The sequence below is a fragment of the Oryzias latipes genome, chromosome 2 (genome assembly GCF_002234675.1).
Source record: "Oryzias latipes chromosome 2, ASM223467v1".
Lineage (NCBI taxonomy): Eukaryota > Metazoa > Chordata > Actinopteri > Beloniformes > Adrianichthyidae > Oryzias > Oryzias latipes.
In genome coordinates, this window is record NC_019860.2 from 5,238,354 (window position 1) to 5,256,099 (window position 17,746).

The 17,746-nt window shown below is 41.1% G+C and overlaps 3 protein-coding genes across 3 annotated transcripts in view; 2 read left to right on the forward strand and 1 right to left on the reverse strand.

Annotated features, from left to right (window-relative positions):
* The window catches only part of LOC101172629 (zinc finger protein 436-like), a 1,005,429-nt gene that overhangs the window by 280,170 nt on the left and 707,513 nt on the right, over nucleotides 1-17,746 (reverse strand). The gene's annotated exons all lie outside the window — the stretch shown is intronic.
* LOC110016657 (zinc finger protein 502-like) overlaps nucleotides 1-17,746 on the forward strand; it is a 970,715-nt gene that overhangs the window by 189,648 nt on the left and 763,321 nt on the right. The gene's annotated exons all lie outside the window — the stretch shown is intronic.
* On the forward strand, nucleotides 208-13,194 carry LOC111946277 (zinc finger protein 501-like). The gene is made up of 2 exons (XM_023962608.1): nucleotides 208-616; nucleotides 11,121-13,194. The coding sequence occupies exon 2, from the start codon at nucleotides 11,138-11,140 to the stop codon at nucleotides 12,641-12,643; it is 1,506 nt and encodes a 501-aa protein (XP_023818376.1). The 5' UTR covers nucleotides 208-616; nucleotides 11,121-11,137; the 3' UTR covers nucleotides 12,644-13,194.

The window sequence follows — 17,746 nt, forward strand, 5'->3', positions numbered from 1 at the left end:
TCACATCTTTGATTACAGTTTGGTTTTGTGATTAATTCCAGTACATCGTTTTAAAAAAAAGTACATCGTAAATTCTTGTGACGTCATATCCGCTTACCAAGCATTTTTGACAAAATTATTTTTGTTTTTCATACTTTTTATTAAAATATATTTCGTGACTTAAAAAGGTTGTAAATTATTTTCGTAAAAAAAATAAATATTCGGATAATCGAAATGTAAAAGGCTTTTTCAGAATGAAGTTATCAGCGTGACCCGGAAGTAAACAGCAGCGCGCGGCGCTAGCAGCTTGTAGCTAGCTTGTGTTCAGAGACCGGCGGCGATTTTGTCTGGACAACAGTGACGTTTTTGGACCCAAAGGAGGATACGAACTGTCAGTTTCGAGTGAAAAAGCAGCGTAAAGAAGGTGTTTGTGGGAGTTGGAGCTGAAGATCGGAGCAGGAACCATGTCTTCCCTTCAGTCTCTGAGAGAGTTGGATCAGCGAGCGACTAGCTGCTGCTGCTGAAGAAATCTGCAGACTCTGTGAAGGAACCGTCTTCCAGTACGAGCAGGAGCTCTGTCGTCAGCGCAGACTGCTGGATGTCATCTGGAAACCACAGCTGCAGCTACACCACATAGGTATGTCACCTTCATCAGAGAAACACACAATTGAACAACACACGCACGCGACAATTATGAAATTTGGCCAAAATGTGCAAGAAATTTAAGCAAATCAGTTTAGCATAAATCTTCTTTAACTTCAGGACAATATCAGAATAGATGGATCACTGTTTCAGTGGAATTTTGCAGCAAAAACTACAGAGTAGTTGATAGCATGATAGCATCAGATACTGATAATTGTAGGCCGATGTTGGACAGTACAACGTCCTGCAGATGATTCCGATAAGAAAAAAGTTCCCTGATTATTGACCAATGACTAAAAGCTTAAACTGTTGTCGTTTTGTATGGAAGCGATTCTGTAGCATAATTAAAAATAAAAGTCAAAATCATAAATGCTTTTTCATTTTCAAAATGAAGCTGCATTTTATGACTCAAAATTAAAATGAAAAAGCAATCCACCAACATGCTTTTTCATTTTCTACTTCAACATTGATTATTCTGTCACTGAACTAAAATGATGAAGAAAATGGTATTTGACATCTCAGCGCCTGCTCTAAAGACCTCCGTCTGCAACATGTGGGCTTATTTTAGCGTTTCTGAGACCAACGACTCACTCGCTGTTTGCAAAACGTCTTCGACAGAAGTGTCACAAAGAGGGTAAAAGGTCAAGCTTTAACACCACAAATCTCACAAGATATTTGGAAATTCACCACCACGATGTGTGGAAAGAATATGAAGCTGCTATCATTGCAGTTTTAGGGGCCACCAAAAAAATTACAAGATATAAAGTTGTAGATTTACAAGAAAAACAACTTGTAAACTTAAGAGATTAAAGTGGAGGTGAGCATACAGAGCAGCAAGTGAACGCCACGCAGCAGCAGAGCAGACCGACTAAACTTACAGGTGAGTTGAATGTTTATTGATAACGTTTCAAATGCTTGGAAGCTCCTTTGTTTAGGATTTATTAATGTTTTATTTATTGATGGATGGTTTGCAGGATCTCTACAGCCGTTGATTAAGCCGTTGGTGTCCCTGCAGATGTCCACTTCAATCCTTTCTTCCTCCACCAAAGACCAGATCTCTACATTTGTGGGATTTTTCCATCTGAGGAGGAGGACTTTTTGGGTTTTTAAACGTTCTAATGCTAATATATCAGACTATTTTCATTCAACTTGTTGTTTTGTGTTGAAACAGGATGTTTCATCTGGAGGAGGGGGCATATGGAACACTGTTTTCCTTCCGCATTGGTGTTCTGCATATAACCGGATAATGACGTCAGGTGACAAAGGGGTTTCTGGGTATGTGAATGAAAGAAAATAAAGCTGCTGTCCTCTACACTCCATTGTGTCTTTGAGCTCCTTTTTTTATGAAACTCTGCTTTACCAACACTGACAATAATTGGATTTTGAGTCGTCAAAAGGTTCTGAATTTCTTTTTTTTTCAAACCTATCTGGAATTAAAGCTTCACAAAAGGATCCACATATTTCATCTTTAAGCTAGGCTCCAATAAACGGAAAACTTTGGTGTTTTTTCCTCGTTAATCTATGGCTTTGTTCTTGTAAATTTGACTCAGAATTCGTGATTAAAAAAGAAAATTCTATCAACTGCCCTAAAACTCCATTTTAAGCGTTAGCACTCATTCAAAGAAAAAAAAAAGGAAAGTTTCTGGGCAGGGGACTATTGCTGACGCATTTGAGAAGTATTTTAAAAAATATCAGTTGACTATTGGTATCCGTATCAGTTGTAAAAAGTCATAATGTTGCATCACTACTATCATTACTATCAATGTTTAATCTAAATCTAATTTGAATAAAAGTTTTAGCCTGGTACAATATGTGGATAATCTTAAAATGAACTTTTTACTCTTGATGATCAAGAATTTATTACAGATTATTAATTAGCCAAACCTCCTTCCATGCAATATCTTCAACAAACATGTTCCAATAAGACACTCCTTTTCAATAATGTTAAGCCCCCCCAACGAAAAAGAGAATGTTTCGCTTTCGTTTTAACCAGTATGTTAAGCCTCTTCGTGTCTCTTTACCACAGCTGAATGAACGGCGGCCCCTGGTCAATTGACGAGGCTTGAGAAATGCGTTTTCTGTGGACACTGCTGTCTGAGTGGGCTCAGATTTCCTGGGCTGGAACCGTGGACCCGGCAGTTGGCACCGGGTGTCTCGGTTCCAATCGAGAACGCCTGCAGGCCTCAATAAAAGCCCTGTGTGTGACTGACTGATCAGGATATGGAGGAGTTTTACTGTCAGTTTTCAGCATTAATAACATTAATAACAGCATTAATAATAATAACCCAACTACTAACATCACAGCATGAGAAGAATCTGGTTCAGTAGAATTCACTGTCATCCTCCTGGAGATACACTGGAGGTTCTTTTGAATTAAAATTATTACTGTGAACACAGCTTTATTTAAAATTGAGATGCTTCTGGACAGTTTAGTTTGCTGATATCTAACATGTGGTTTCCAGTTTAGTTTGTCATCAATAATTAACCTAATGAAATGTATTGTCATGAATCTTTTTTCACCCTGCTTATTTGAACATTTCTTTTTTTTCATAATGGTTACCAAACTGCATCAAATAACACAATGAAGCGTTCAGTGTCTATGAGGCGTTCATAGCTGATAGCAGAAAGATCTGTCAATGCTCCTTCATGCAGCAAGGAGCTTTCAGGCTCTGACTGAAGGAGATCCTCAGTGCTTTCATTGTCTCACACAGATGATGAAGAGGATTGTCCATGATGGATTCAAGTTTTCCTAACATCTTCCTCTCACCCGTCACAGTCACAGACTCTAGGGAACATCCCAGTACAGAGCTGGATCTCTGCAGCAGTTTCTCGACCTTCCTCCTGTTCCTGTCCATGCATCCATTCCCCACCAACACACGCCGTAGAAGAGGACAGATGCAATAACGCCATCATAGATAGTCTGTAAAAGTCCTCCAAACTCTGAAGACCTTTGTCTCCTCAGCAAGTGGAGTCAACTGGCCCTTCTTGTTCAAGATGTCTGTGTTAGTCATCCAGTTCAGTCTGTCATTGAGGTGAACACCCAGGTATTTCTGAGAGTCCAACGTCTCAATGTCTTTTCCTGGATGTTCACGGATAAAACAGGAAGTGACTTCCTTCCTAAGTCGATTATCATCCACAGCCTGACCATCTATGTGGTGGGGTGTATCCTCTTCACCAAGCGGGTAAATGGGGGCTTAAGAATGTCCAGGTTGTGTTATAGTTGCCCAGTGGGGGTAAAGGTGATTAGATGTAGGCTAACAGCAAGTTCAGTGTTTATTGCCCCTGCTCAGGCAGTCAACATACTGGGTGAAGTTGGGGTAGAAAGAGGGGCGGAGTTAAAGTCTCCAAATATTATGATAAAGGACTGTGGATGTGCTGTTGCTAGCTGAGAGACAGAGGTGGATATGTCTTCACAGGCTGCTTTAGCCTCTGCAGAGTGTGGAATGTAAAGAGTAAACACAATAACAAGAAACCCCCCCAGATTGTACGGCTGAACGCTGTCTGCTAACCGTTCAATGTCTGTGATGCAGTTTTTGTCTTGTGGGTTACACCATCCCCCATTAACGTACACCTCAAGCCCCCTCCCTACCACCGACCAGTCCGCTCTCACTAGTTGGAAATCCTCCAGAGTTCCCTCAGTTTGGTGTGAGGTCCATGAGCCACGTCTCCATGAACAGCAGGAGACTGCTCTGCTGGTACTCCTACTGCAGTCTGGTTAGCGCTGTGAGGTCCTTCATTATTTTTGGCAAATATATTTTATTCTCCATGAGGATGGATGGACGCTTGACTTGTAGCGTTCCTTCCTCTCCTGATGCTAAACTCAAATTCTACAGCCTCTCCTGTGACAGCGTAACTCTTTGAGAAGCTCCAGTCGCTTCTCTGCTAGCATGTTGTTGCCTGGTGACAACAGCTGATTGCACGTGTAAATAATACGCCTACTGATCATTTCAGACCCTGAACTGGTGGAAAATAATTCAGAAATGAGTAGCAGGTGTGCCACTACTCTGATCAATTGTCAAAAGTCCATGTCTGTACTAAACAGGTGAGCTGAGGTAACTGATAGCCTACTGTGGCGACCATCGCAATACTGATGAGAATCATTAAGTGATCTCTAATTTAGACTAGTTAAAAACATTTCAGTCAGACAACTCTTGCAGAAGAACATTTATTTCACAACATCTTTAGGATGACATTCACAATTTGATTCACAACTTCGTTTTGGCATAAGGCTCCGTTCAATTCCTTGAGACAATTATTTTTCCATACACTTTCGGGTAACAACCCCCGTAACGGAGCCCACAGGTGGAAGCCGGGGAGGAGGGAGGGGCAAAGAATGAGCGCTGAAGGTAAGAGAGAATGAACAATTGTACACCTGACTTAAATAGGACGCTAAGCAGGTGGGTTAATTAACAGACCCGCCCTAGGGGAGTAAACTGCAATTCTGCCGAGTGTCTGCCCGAAATGCGACGAGTCGCTTATTTCAGTCAGACAACTCTTGCAGAAGAACATTTATTTCACAACATCTTTAGGATGACATTCACAATTTGATTCACAACTTCGTTTTGGCATAAGGCTCCGTTCAATTCCTTGAGACAATTATTTTTCCATACACTTTCGGGTAACAACCCCCAACACCAAGATCATCCAGAAGAAGAAGAAAATGTAAATGTATAATGTATAATCAGTGTGTAAATAAGATGAGGTGTGTTTTCGGCAGCATTCCATTTTCACTTCATTTCATTTCATTTCATTTCATTTTCCAGTATGACTGCTATGTGTTTACCCGGCACCATTGACCGTTTGGCCGCTCCCTTCGAGAACCACTCTACGAAGGGAACATGCTATCTAGTGTATCTGCTATGTGTTTACCCGGCACCATTAACCGTTTGGCCGCTCCCTTCGAGAACCACTCTACGAAGGGAACATACTATCTAGTGTATCTGCTATGTGTTTACCCGGCACCATTGACCGTTTGGCCGCTCCCTTCGAGAACCACTCTACGAAGGGAACATGCTATCTAGTGTATCTGCTATGTGTTTACCCGGCACCATTGACCGTTTGGCCGCTCCCTTCGAGAACCACTCTACGAAGGGAACATGCTATCTAGTGTATCTGCTATGTGTTTACCCGGCACCATTGACCGTTTGGCCGCTCCCTTCGAGAACCACTCTACGAAGGGAACATTCTATCTAGTGTATCTGCTATGTGTTTACCCGGCACCATTGACCGTTTGGCCGCTCCCTTCGAGAACCACTCTACGAAGGGAACATGCTATCTAGTGTATCTGCTATGTGTTTACCCGGCACCATTGACCGTTTGGCCGCTCCCTTCGAGAACCACTCTACGAAGGGAACATGCTATCTAGTGTATCTGCTATGTGTTTACCCGGCACCATTGACCGTTGGGCCGCTCCCGTTCACCAGGGGAGCATACTATCTGAAGAGAGAGAGAGAAAAAGAAGACTGGAGGGGAGCCAACAAGATTACACAACCTGATTCAATTTAAACACCATGCATTTTATACTCATCATTCGCGGCTTCTACTTGAGGGAGGACTTCTCTTAAGATAATTATTTTCCTTACGCTTTAGGGTAACAAAAACCCCCAACGCCAAGATCATCCAGAAGAGAAAATGTGAATGTATAATCAGTGTGTAAATAAGATGAGGTGTGTTTTCGGCTGCATTCCATTTTCACTTCACTTCATTTCATTTTCCAGTATGACTGCTATGTGTTTACCCGGTACCATTGACCGTTGGGCCGCTTCCTTCGAGAACCACTCTATGAAGGGAACATGCTATCTAGTGTATCTGCTATGTGTTTACCCGGCACCATTGACCGTTTGGGTCGCTCCCTTCGAGAACCACTCTACGAAGGGAACATGCTATCTAGTGTATCTGCTATGTGTTTACCCGGCACCATTGACCGTTTGGCCGCTCCCGTTCGAGAACCACTCTACGAAGGGAACATGCTATCTAGTGTACCTGCTATGTGTTTACCCGGCACCATTGACCGTTTGGCCGCTCCCTTCGAGAACCACTCTACGAAGGGAACATGCTATCTAGTGTATCTGCTATGTGTTTACCCCGGCACCATTGACCGTTGGGCCGCTCCCGTTCGAGAACCACTCTACGAAGGGAACATGCTATCTAGTGTATCTGCTATGTGTTTACCCCGGCACCATTGACCGTTGGGCCGCTCCCATTCACCAGGGGAGCATACTACCTCAAAGAGAGAGGGAAAGAAATGAAATGGGAGCCGACATAAGAAGTACTCCTACCTGATCTTAGAACGTAAAGCCCACGTCCGCAAAACGCTGGCGGAACTATAATTCTAGCCGCCATGGACGACCCTAGGATGACACAAACTTACATCCAATACAATGCTCCCGATGACATCCTATGCCATGAATGAAATAACCCCATATTTGAAGCTTCCATCACATACTATGACGGGGTTAACGGCCATAAACATTTCATCTGGCATAATATTCACACAAGCTTAGTAAAATCCATTATTCTAAGCTGCCATCACACTATGACGGGCTCGACGCCATTATATACACATCATGCATGCTACTAACGCAGGCTTAATAACTGCCATTATTACGAACTCCAACGACAATACCACAACGAGCTTAACGGCCACAAAGTTTTCTCCCATTTGGCATACCAATTAAAATGATTGAATTGATACAACTTAGAGCAACCTAAATTTTGAGGCTTCCACCTGACAAATAATTTTCTTTCAACATTTATAATCCAAGAATTTCACACTCATTCTGCAGCTGACATAGATTGATTCAAGCCAGAAGTGTCCTTGGAACGCAGAGGAGGTCCACCACCCCTTCACTTTCAGTGCAGCAATAGGTACGTTGAGCAGTCATCGTTGCAGCACCAGATCAGGGAATGCATGGGTGACATCATTTCCTGGAAACGGAGAAGCTGATCGGGGCGTGAGGGTTCGCAGGCTCAGGATGCGATGCATAGATAAAAAACAAAGCAGTATTAGTCTTGACAAGAATATATAAATAACCCAGAAACTGATCAGTTTCAAAATGATTGAGATAAATTAAATAACAGTGCTTTTAAAAACAAATCTGAGAAAGTGAAATTTAGTAGATAGTTAAGGTAAAGACCCATTGTGGATTTATCGCACCCTAGAAACCACCATAATTACAAATTCCAACAGTGAAATAATAGTGAAATATATGACCTGCACGGAATCTTAACACCAATTTTTTGTTTTATATATTCCAATGATAAAAGTAACCTTTGACAGTTTCAGAGGGACGCACCTTCAGGAGGCCATCGAGGAGTAGGAGTAGTAGATGGGAAGAGTAGCCAAGGAGATTTGTAGATGAGGAAGGTCAACATCCCACGTAGCAGAGGATTACAGCTCGGCTGGATTTGATGCCTTGTATATGATATTAATGGTTCTCAGATTTTTTATTTAGCCAAGGGCGACTGGATACTGCAAAAGAGAACTTGAGAGCCATGAGGGATCATGGTTTTGATATTATTTTTTCTAGACTGAACCTTAAGCATTCAGAGGCGGAGTATAACAAGCCTCCAAATGGGGATGCATCTAGCAGAGTGCCATCTGCTTAGAAAAGTCAGACCGAAGACTGACTTGTGGACACAAGATTTAACTCTTGAACTAAGCTTGAGAGCGCAAGTGATATATTTCCTATGGTCAGGGTAGAAGTTGCTCAAAGTGTTAATTAACCAAGTCAACCGATGACACAATACTATCATTCAATATTGAAACAGCCTTAATATAATCTCCAAGGATGAAATAACCGGACGACCCCTTAAGAACCATCAGAGCTGTAGATTCTGGCGGCCGGTCAAACAAAAACCACTCTTCTTAAATCCTTTTCCCCCAAACCAGAAGGCGCAGACACAGGAGAACAAGTGGAGGAAGCCTGAAGACACAACATGCATCACAAAACCACTCCAGGCATAGAGAGGGAAAGATCAAACGCAAAACACGAAAATCCAGAACAGGAACACGCGGCCCAGGATCGAACTACCCCCAGCCGAGAAAACAAGGCCGCGACGAGACCGACACACTCACTAATGCGGCCGACGCAAGTCCCTGAGGACAGGGCAGGACCCACTGGGGTACACAGAGCAGGGAAAAAACAGGCGGAGCAGAACGTGCGGGGCAATGAATGAGGATCGCTGAGTGAATAAAATGAGCCATAGACGCTGCATAAGAGAGACCAATCATAAGGGAAAATGTCCATAGCGCAGAGACGGGTCCAAGAGACACTGATTCACATTCCAACTAACCAGCAGCTACAACAACGAAGAAAACAAACAGAAGAACCGCCATAATAATAAAGCCAGCATCAAATTAAAGACAATCAAGATTTACACACAGCTCCCAAAGAACAAAACAGCAATAGAAAATAAATGCTAAAAGCCACGATAAATTCAGCCAGCATGAGAAACCTGTCCAAACGAGGACTGCCAGCCTTCACAACCACAGAAAGGACCCCACAACCCCTGAAAAAAAAAAATAAAACAACCGGACGACGCAGAACTACGCAGCAGAAAAAGAATCAGAAGTGCATCATAAAGGACCCGAAAAAAACTACAATTCCCAGGGTCCTTAGGGGCGTGACGTCACCGAAGTAAACAGGAAGTGAGACGCAGCCATAGAAAACTACATGGGAAAAGTACCGCACGATGCTCACCGTGGATAATTGGGGTGACCACGGCAGACGAGAAGACCCGACTACTCCTGATCGGGGGGCACGGACATCCCGAACATTGCGGAAAGCACACCCCCTGCAGATGCACGCGACCGCGGCGAAACGAACGCGCTGTGCGCCGTCAGCCGCCCGCGGATCGGCAGCCGCCCGCGGAGCGGAGGAGAAATTAAGGAGAGCAGACGCGGCGAAACCAAAACCCCACATCAGAAAGATGGGGATCATCCTTCCCAAGGACGGGGGAACATGGCAAGACGCCGAAAGAGAAGGAGACCCGCGGGCTCGGAGACCGGCGAAGAATGAGCGCTGAAGGTAAGAGAGAATGAACAATTGTACACCTGACTTAAATAGGACGCTAAGCAGGTGGGTTAATTAACAGACCCGCCCTAGGGGAGTAAACTGCAATTCTGCCGAGTGTCTGCCCGAAATGCGACGAGTCGCTTATGTCTTAATAGTGTTTCACTGCAACTTCATTACAAATATTTACAGCATCTAACAAAAGGTCAAAAGGTTATGGCCTTGCCATGTGAAAGTTACTGAACCTTTGCTGAACTTTTGTCATGTTACTCAGCTGTTTGTTTTACAGAAAACTTTTAATTCCTTAAGTCAGGATAAAACAATAATAACACAAGTTTGTAAGTGCCTGAAGACAAAAATGTGTTGAGCAGGTTTCTTCAATGAATATAAATGTTTTTCCTCTCTTGTTTGCTCAGTTGAATCCTTCACTAAGGTCCAGCCATCTTGAATTTTCTTAATACTTGTCCTAATCCGTTGAATATAGTGAGGTCAGATGTCAAGTTAAGTCCCTTTGTGAAGGCCTGTTTACATAAATGTTTTAAGTTATGTAACATTGTTCCCTTGAACGTATGAAGGCTTGTAAAATGAAAACCAAACGTTTTGTAAAGAATACCTGCGGTTTCTGTGTGTGTTGAACAATTTAGTCCACTTAGATTTAGTTACCTGCAATAGTCATAAGTTTGTAGTTCCTTATCTGGTTTACAGTGTTTAGTTAATCTCTTAGCTCCGAAGTATAATCTGAGCCTGAATTGAGTGGTTTCAGTGCTAAAAAGCTTTATCTATGAAAAATGAAAAAAAAAATGTTTTGAGAATCATTACAATGTAAAAAAAATAGATTTTCTAAATAATGAAAGCTGAAAAAATGTTGGACATCAACTTAAGTGTTGTGCCGAACTGTTCTTGAAAATATTGTCTTACATGCCCCAGATGGGATAGCGTAGAGGACAGAAGGTCATTGACCACATCCCTTCTTGTGTAACGTGTGTTCATAGTGTGTTGGTGTAGGGAGTGTGTGAATTAAGAGCTGTAGTTGGTATTGAAATTGGCGGGTAATATTTCAGAAATCCTTAAGAGTTTTTTTATGTTAGGTGTTTGACCCGAACTTTCACCTCACAGAAAGAAAGGCTCTAGTTGAAATCCCAGCTGGATCCTTCCTATAAGGAGTTTGCATGTTCTTCTCGTGCCCCCGCCATAGCACCCGTAGATGTGAATATGAGTGTGTGTGTTTTTTGGTCATGTGATGGACTGGAAACCTGTCCATGGTGGACCCTGGCTTCATCCAACTTTAGCTGGTATAAACTCTAGGATTCCCATGACCCCAAAAGGGGTTCAGAAAATGGATGAATGGGTGGATTCTTTTTTAAATTAAAAATGTAAAGCAATTATCTTCTGACTGAAGTAATAAAAAATTGTATTGGTACTTAACAAAGAACAAATTGTTTTAAAAGTGTAAACAGGCTTCTTGTTGTGTTTGTGTCCCTGCAGTCCTCCCCCAGCATTGGATGACTGAAGAGGAAGATCTTTTCAAGCAGCAGAGGAACTTCAGAGTGGAACAGGAGGAACCAGAACCTCCACAGATTCAAGAGGAACAGGAGGAACCAGAACCTCCACAGATTCAAGAGGAACAGGAGGAACCAGAACCTTCAGAAACTAAAGACGAACTGCAGGAACCAGAACGTCCACATATGAAAGAGGAGCAAGAAGAGCTCTACATCTGTCAAGGTGAAGAGCAGCTTGATCTGAAGCAGGAGACTGATACATTGATGGAGATTCCTACTTATGAGGAAGATGAGAACAGTGAAGCAGATCTAAACAATCAGCAAAGCTTTATTGTAACTGATAGTCAAGATGAAGAAGGAAACCAACATGAAGAACCAACATCAACTACAGATGAAGAGACAGATCCACAGAAAAAAGGTCAGAGGAAGAGAAGAGACAGAAGTCATGTCCAAAGTATGGACAGCTTTCACATGTCAGCAGGTCAGTGTGACATCAACTTGGAGGAAATAACAGAAAAATGTGTTCATGACAAAACATTAAGAAAAATTGCTTCAAAGAAGAAATGGAAAAAAAAAGAGAAAACGAAGAAGTACTCTTGTCAAGAGTGTGGAAGAACTTGTACAACTGCTCAAAGTTTGAAGTATCACATGTTTACCCATACAGGAAAAAGGCCTTATTCCTGTAAAAAATGCGGCAAAAGGTTTGTTCAAAAGTCTCATGTTACGTGTCACATGTTAAGTCACACCGGAGAGAAGCCTTATTCCTGTAAGGAATGCAACAAATGTTTCCGGTATAGTTCTGTGCTCACTCATCACATGTATACTCACACAGGAGAGAAGCCTTATTCCTGTAAGGAATGCAACAAGGATTTCAGAAATAAAACTCATCTCTCTTCTCACATGCTAACTCACACCGGAGAGAAGCCTTATTCCTGTAAGGAATGCAGCAAAAGTTTCACTCAAAGGTCTCATTTAACATCTCACATGTTAACCCACACTGGAGAGAAGCCATATTCCTGTAAAGAATGCAACAAATGTTTCCGGTATAGATCTGTCCTCACTCATCACATGTTAACTCACACAGGAGAGAAGCCATATTCCTGTAAGGAATGCAACAAGGATTTCAGGAAAAAGTATAATCTCTCATCTCACATGTTAACTCATACCGGAGAGAAGCCTTATTCCTGTAAGGAATGCAGCAAAAGTTTCACTCAAAGGTCTCATTTAACATCTCACATGTTAACCCACACTGGAGAGAAGCCATATTCCTGTAAAGAATGCAACAAATGTTTCCGGTATAGATCTGTCCTCACTCATCACATGTTAACTCACACAGGAGAGAAGCCATATTCCTGTAAGGAATGCAACAAGGATTTCAGGAAAAAGTATAATCTCTCATCTCACATGTTAACTCATACCGGAGAGAAGCCTTATTCCTGTAAAAAATGCAGCAAAGGTTTCACCCAAAGGTCTCTTGTCACACGACACATGTTAACCCACACATGGTAGAAACAGCTTTGTATTTCCAGTCCAACAATCATTCCTCCTTTTCAGGAGAAATAATTGCAGGTATCACAAAAAATAAATAAATTACGGGTATCACTGTAAGCTTCATGTTCTGTGATAAATGATTTTTGTTTACAGAGGTTCATTTTTTAAGGTAAAGTAGACCTGTGTTTAAATTGAAGCAGGTTAGTTCATTAGAGAAAGTGTTTTTTAAATGTTCCTAAATAACTGTTTTTTTTGCCATTTCAGAAGCACCTTGTGTGTGTCAATTCTGAACAAAAAACTTTGGGGTTTTTTTTGTTAGTTGCTTTTAGGATCCTGTTACAAAGTGTCAAATAAAAGACAATATTTGTTAGTTTGTATTGGAGTTAATATGAAATAATATTGTTAATTAATTAATTTTGAAATGATAACCAAGTCATAGATCCATCAACCGTTACCTGCTAGCTAGTTTACCTTTGTCTACACCTGTGTTTCCAAGTGAAGCAGGTTAGTTCATCAGAGAAAATATTTATTAAATGTTTCTAAATAAATGATTTTCAGCTGTTTCTGAAGCCCTCTGTGTGTGTCTGTCATTTCTAACAAAAATGTTGTTTCTTGGTTAGATGCAGTTGCACTTTTAATAATTGAAACGTTTAAATAAATAAAACAATATATTTGGCAATTTATTTTTTCAGTTTATTTGAAATGATATGGTTATAATTTACTAGCTTTACTAAATTATAATTAATAGATCTATCAACCAATACCTGTTAGTTAAACTTAGTCTAGACCTTTTTAAAGTTGTGACCTAAGCTACATTTTTTTCATGATCAAAGTCACAGGGTGCACATTACATTCTGTCGGCTCTGCTCCTGCTCTAACACCTGGCTGTGGATCCTGCCTCTGGCTCGTCTTGCACCCTCAGTCGTCCCCTAACTCCATCTGGATGAAGCTCATCTGGTGGATTATTTAAAGATGTAGTTGTAGGGTTAGATAAGTTAATTGTTCTCTTGGGAGTTCAGGAGGGTATTCCAGAAAGCAGGTTATGCTAGCTCCCACGATAAGTTTGAGGCTAAGGAAGTTGATAACCTGAGCTTTTGGTTCCAGAAATGGAGGTATGTTTCCGGGTATGTCAAGTTGCCATAACAACTCATGCTCTGAACATAACCTGGTCTGGAGCAGGTTTAGTTGAAGGTTAGTTTGTTTTCAGAGAGGTGAAGAAGCATGGCGTGTCCATTTGAAGATGATTTAGTGGATGAAGAAGCTCAGATAATACTTTTTCCACCGTGAGAGGATGATAAGACCACATATGGATGTTGGAAAAATAAACTTTTACTTTGATCTAACTTAATTATTTGCTTTAGTTTAGATAAATCAATTATATTTAGTTAAGTCACCTTAAAAATAACAAGTAGTTATCAGACAGTTATTTTACTTTCATTCAAATTAATTCAATTAAGTAGGTGTAACTTTGGTGCTGCTGTTAGATCGGCACCGCAAGGGATTCTGGGATATCATTCCCTCTGCCTGTCTGGACAGATTTGGGTTTAAGTGTGGGTTTTTGACTAAATGTGTTTAGTTGTTTAGTTGTTTTACTGTGTTTTGTCTAGTCTTTGTCCTGCTATGTTTAATTCTTTCTGCACCATGAGTGAGAGGAGGATGAGCTAATTTAGCATCCCTATTGCTGCATGATGTTGAAAGAACTGAAGTTAAAGTCAGAGTCACAAAAAATGAATACATATATAACAGGATACAAATAACTGACAGAAAATATTGGTAACTATTAATTAAGTTTTTATTCAACCTAATTTATTGTGTCTATCCAACTCAATATTTGTTTATACAACTCAAATTTACATATTTAACTAACTTTTCTATTTTCATTTATCCTTTCATTTTTTTCTATACTTTATTTTATTTAACGTCATCACTTCAAGGCTGCTGCAATTTCATTGTATCACCATGTAAAATGTCAACAAAGAATCCTAATTCTGAACTTAATGTTGTATTACTCCAATTCAATTGAATGTTTTTCCATCTTAAATTATAGTACTTCCTGAACCCTTATATGTCTAAGATTGAGGCCATACCATATGGGGCTGACTTGGCCTTGCTAGCTGGGATACGGCCAACATCCAGAAATCTACCAACAGACATTTTTAGCTCTAGTTGTTGAACATTCTATGTTTTGAAGAGGCAGGCTCTTCTAAAAGAAACTAGCAGGAGCCCCAGCGCTGGTCTTTGCTTGGATTTGTTTTAGACTTGTTCAGAGTCAAATGCATGTTTTAAGGGGAGGAGGATTATTTTGTTGTTGCTGTTTTTGTTCCTATTCTTACAATCCACTATATGTCCCGTGTTGAATTCTACTATTAAAATGTGGGAAACAAATGTTTATCAAATCCAAATCAATCCAAAAGCCTGGAGACTGGATGGCCGTGGTCCTCCCTTTGACCTGGACAGTGGTTATCATGGCGACCTGCACACTCACCAAGCTGGAATTTAGAAGAAGAAAAAGAGACCAAAATGATTGATAAAGCAGGTTTTCCAGGGAAATCCCACAAAGTGCTTTCCAACCATCTTCAAAGCCACTTTCTGCTTTTTCAAACGCTACTGTTCAACAATTCTTTTGGTTTCTGCCACAAAACCAAAAGAATTGTTGCACCAAAATGTCCAGTTTGAATAGTCTACAGTATGTTGTGTTTGGTTGCTAGGTAACAGGGTCTTTAATGTCTATGATGTCATGGTGGCTTTCAGAGTTGAACTCCTGAATATGACGGTAAACATTTGGATTGAACAAAAATGGGATTGAATCTCATGCTAAATCCTGATCTCAATGCTGAAAAAACCTCCTCCTAGATTCTGGTTGTTTGGAGAAGTCCTCCTCTTCCAAGAATTCCTGAAAAAAGCCCTCATTTCTCCTGACCATCTTCAAAGCTGCTTTCTGCTTTAGTTTAGTCCAAACTTGCTTTATGCTGACAACATTTACAGCTTGAATCAATCTGAAGAATCCAAGGAAACAAACCAATCTAAGTCTGCATTCATGCCACTTCAGAACCAACAAAGCATGTTTCCAGGACGCTGACTTACCAATAGAACTTGGGATTTCCTTTGCAGAATCCTTCTCCGTGTGTTTTCCTTTGTTTTTCTCCCCAAAACCTAAAGCAGAGATTTTTGCTGAGCTGCAGAACAAACGTCTGACTGCTTTAACCGCCGTTGATGGTTTGTTGTGTTTCCCTCTATAGCTGCTATGGTCTTGGTATGGTTGCTAGGTAACGCTGTCTTTGATGATGATGACGTCAGAGTGGCCTCTAGAATGGACTTTTTTCTTGTGGAACCAGGAGCTGTAACCTTTAGGGCACTAGGACCCAGAAAGAGGTCCAGGCAGTGACGGTGTTCAGTGACGGACTGCGCAGCCGCACTTCCTCCAAACGCCACTATTCATCAGCGCGTGGAGCGCCAGAGTCCAAACGGGCTTAAGGCGCTTTGATAAAGCGCTCTGGAATCCAGCTATGGTGATGTGATGAAGGCTTCAGTTTCTGTCTCTGCTGCATCGACTGTGGGAGCAGAAGTTCATCAAACCTGTCTTCTCTGTTGCCTTAAAATCCTTCCAGTTTTCTTTTTTGCACAAATATACATAGATGATGAAAGTTTTCAAAAGTGACTCAACACTTTCCACAAAGTCCCAACAAAAACCTGAAATCACCACATTCTGACCTCAATCCAAAGTGACAGAAACATCCCGTTCTTCTTTCTACACTCATTACCTTTTTAATTTAGAGACAGAAGAACATTAGGAAAATCATTTTATTCAGACTTCTTGATTAAAATGAAATAAATTACACAGAAAAAATCAGCAAATGAGATAAAGAGAAACATAGGATGAGGCTTAGTGAAGGTTCCTGATGTGTCTGATAAGGTTCCTGAAGGACCAATCCATCTGTGATCAGATAGATGTGATTCTCAACAGTAGGGGTGCTATATAAACTCATCATCCTCTCATTCACTCTTACTCATGGTGCAGAGACATAATCACAGTAGGACTAAACATCTCAGCAAAACATGGCACAACACAGTAAAACAGCTAAACAACTAAACACATTTGGTCAAAAACCCACACTTAAACCAAAATCCGTCCAGACAGGCAAAGAAAAAGGTATCCCACAATTTTTTGCGGTGCCGATCTAACAGCAGGACCAACGTTACATCTACTTAATTGAATTACTTTGAATGAAAGTAAAATAACTGTCTGATAACTGCGTGTTATTTTTAAACTGACTTAACAAACAAAGGAGTTATCTTAACTGAAGCAAATAACTATGTTAGATAAAAGTAAAAAAGTTTAATTTTTCAACATCCATATGTGATCTTATCACCCTCTCACGGTGAAAAAAGTATTATCTGAGCTTCTTCATCCACTAAATCATCTTTAAATCGACACGCCATGCTGCTTCACCTCTCTGACAACAAACTAAGCTTCAACTAAACCTGCTCCCGACAGAAGAAGAGTTTGGTTTGGATCCTTTCTTGTCTTTCTGTTCTCATTGAGTCTCTTCTAGTTCCAGGTCTGGTTCAAATAGTGGAATCATCCAAAAGGATGAAAACAGTCCTCCAAGCAGACGTCAGATTGAAAAGCTCATCAAAGAACACATCCAACTAGCCAATCAGCAAAGCACTGACAAGCTGGACTTGTGCTCTCCTTCAGTGAAGAACCTCCTCCTGCTGCTCCTCCATCTTTAGCTCTGACTTTGGAAGTCTTAGCTCCTCCTCCTCACCATCACTGTGACTGTTGACGTCTTCCAACTCCTCCAGAAAGCTGTTTTCTGATGAAGCTCTAACATCTCCTCCCTGTTGCTGCTTTCAGTCCAAACTCACTCTGTTCATGTCAATTCACTCCAGAGAAAATCCTTTTTCTGGGAAGAATTTGCTCCAAGTTTTCCTCCAACTAAGAATCTGCAAACCCAGATGAGAACTCCCAGCAGGAAAAGAATTCATCTGCAGGAAACTAGAAAAAGGCCTTTTTGTGGGAGGAAACCATTCCAGATCTTTACAAACACCAGAAATCCCAACTTTTCCTCCACTTAGCCTGAGTTTGGGTTCCAGGAAGCGGTGTGTGTTCAAGCTCCG

Bases quoted from the DNA above. Each gene is read 5' to 3' on its own strand.
- LOC111946277 (XM_023962608.1), top strand. From the start codon at position 11,138: ATGACTGAAGAGGAAGATCTTTTCAAGCAGCAGAGGAACTTCAGAGTG.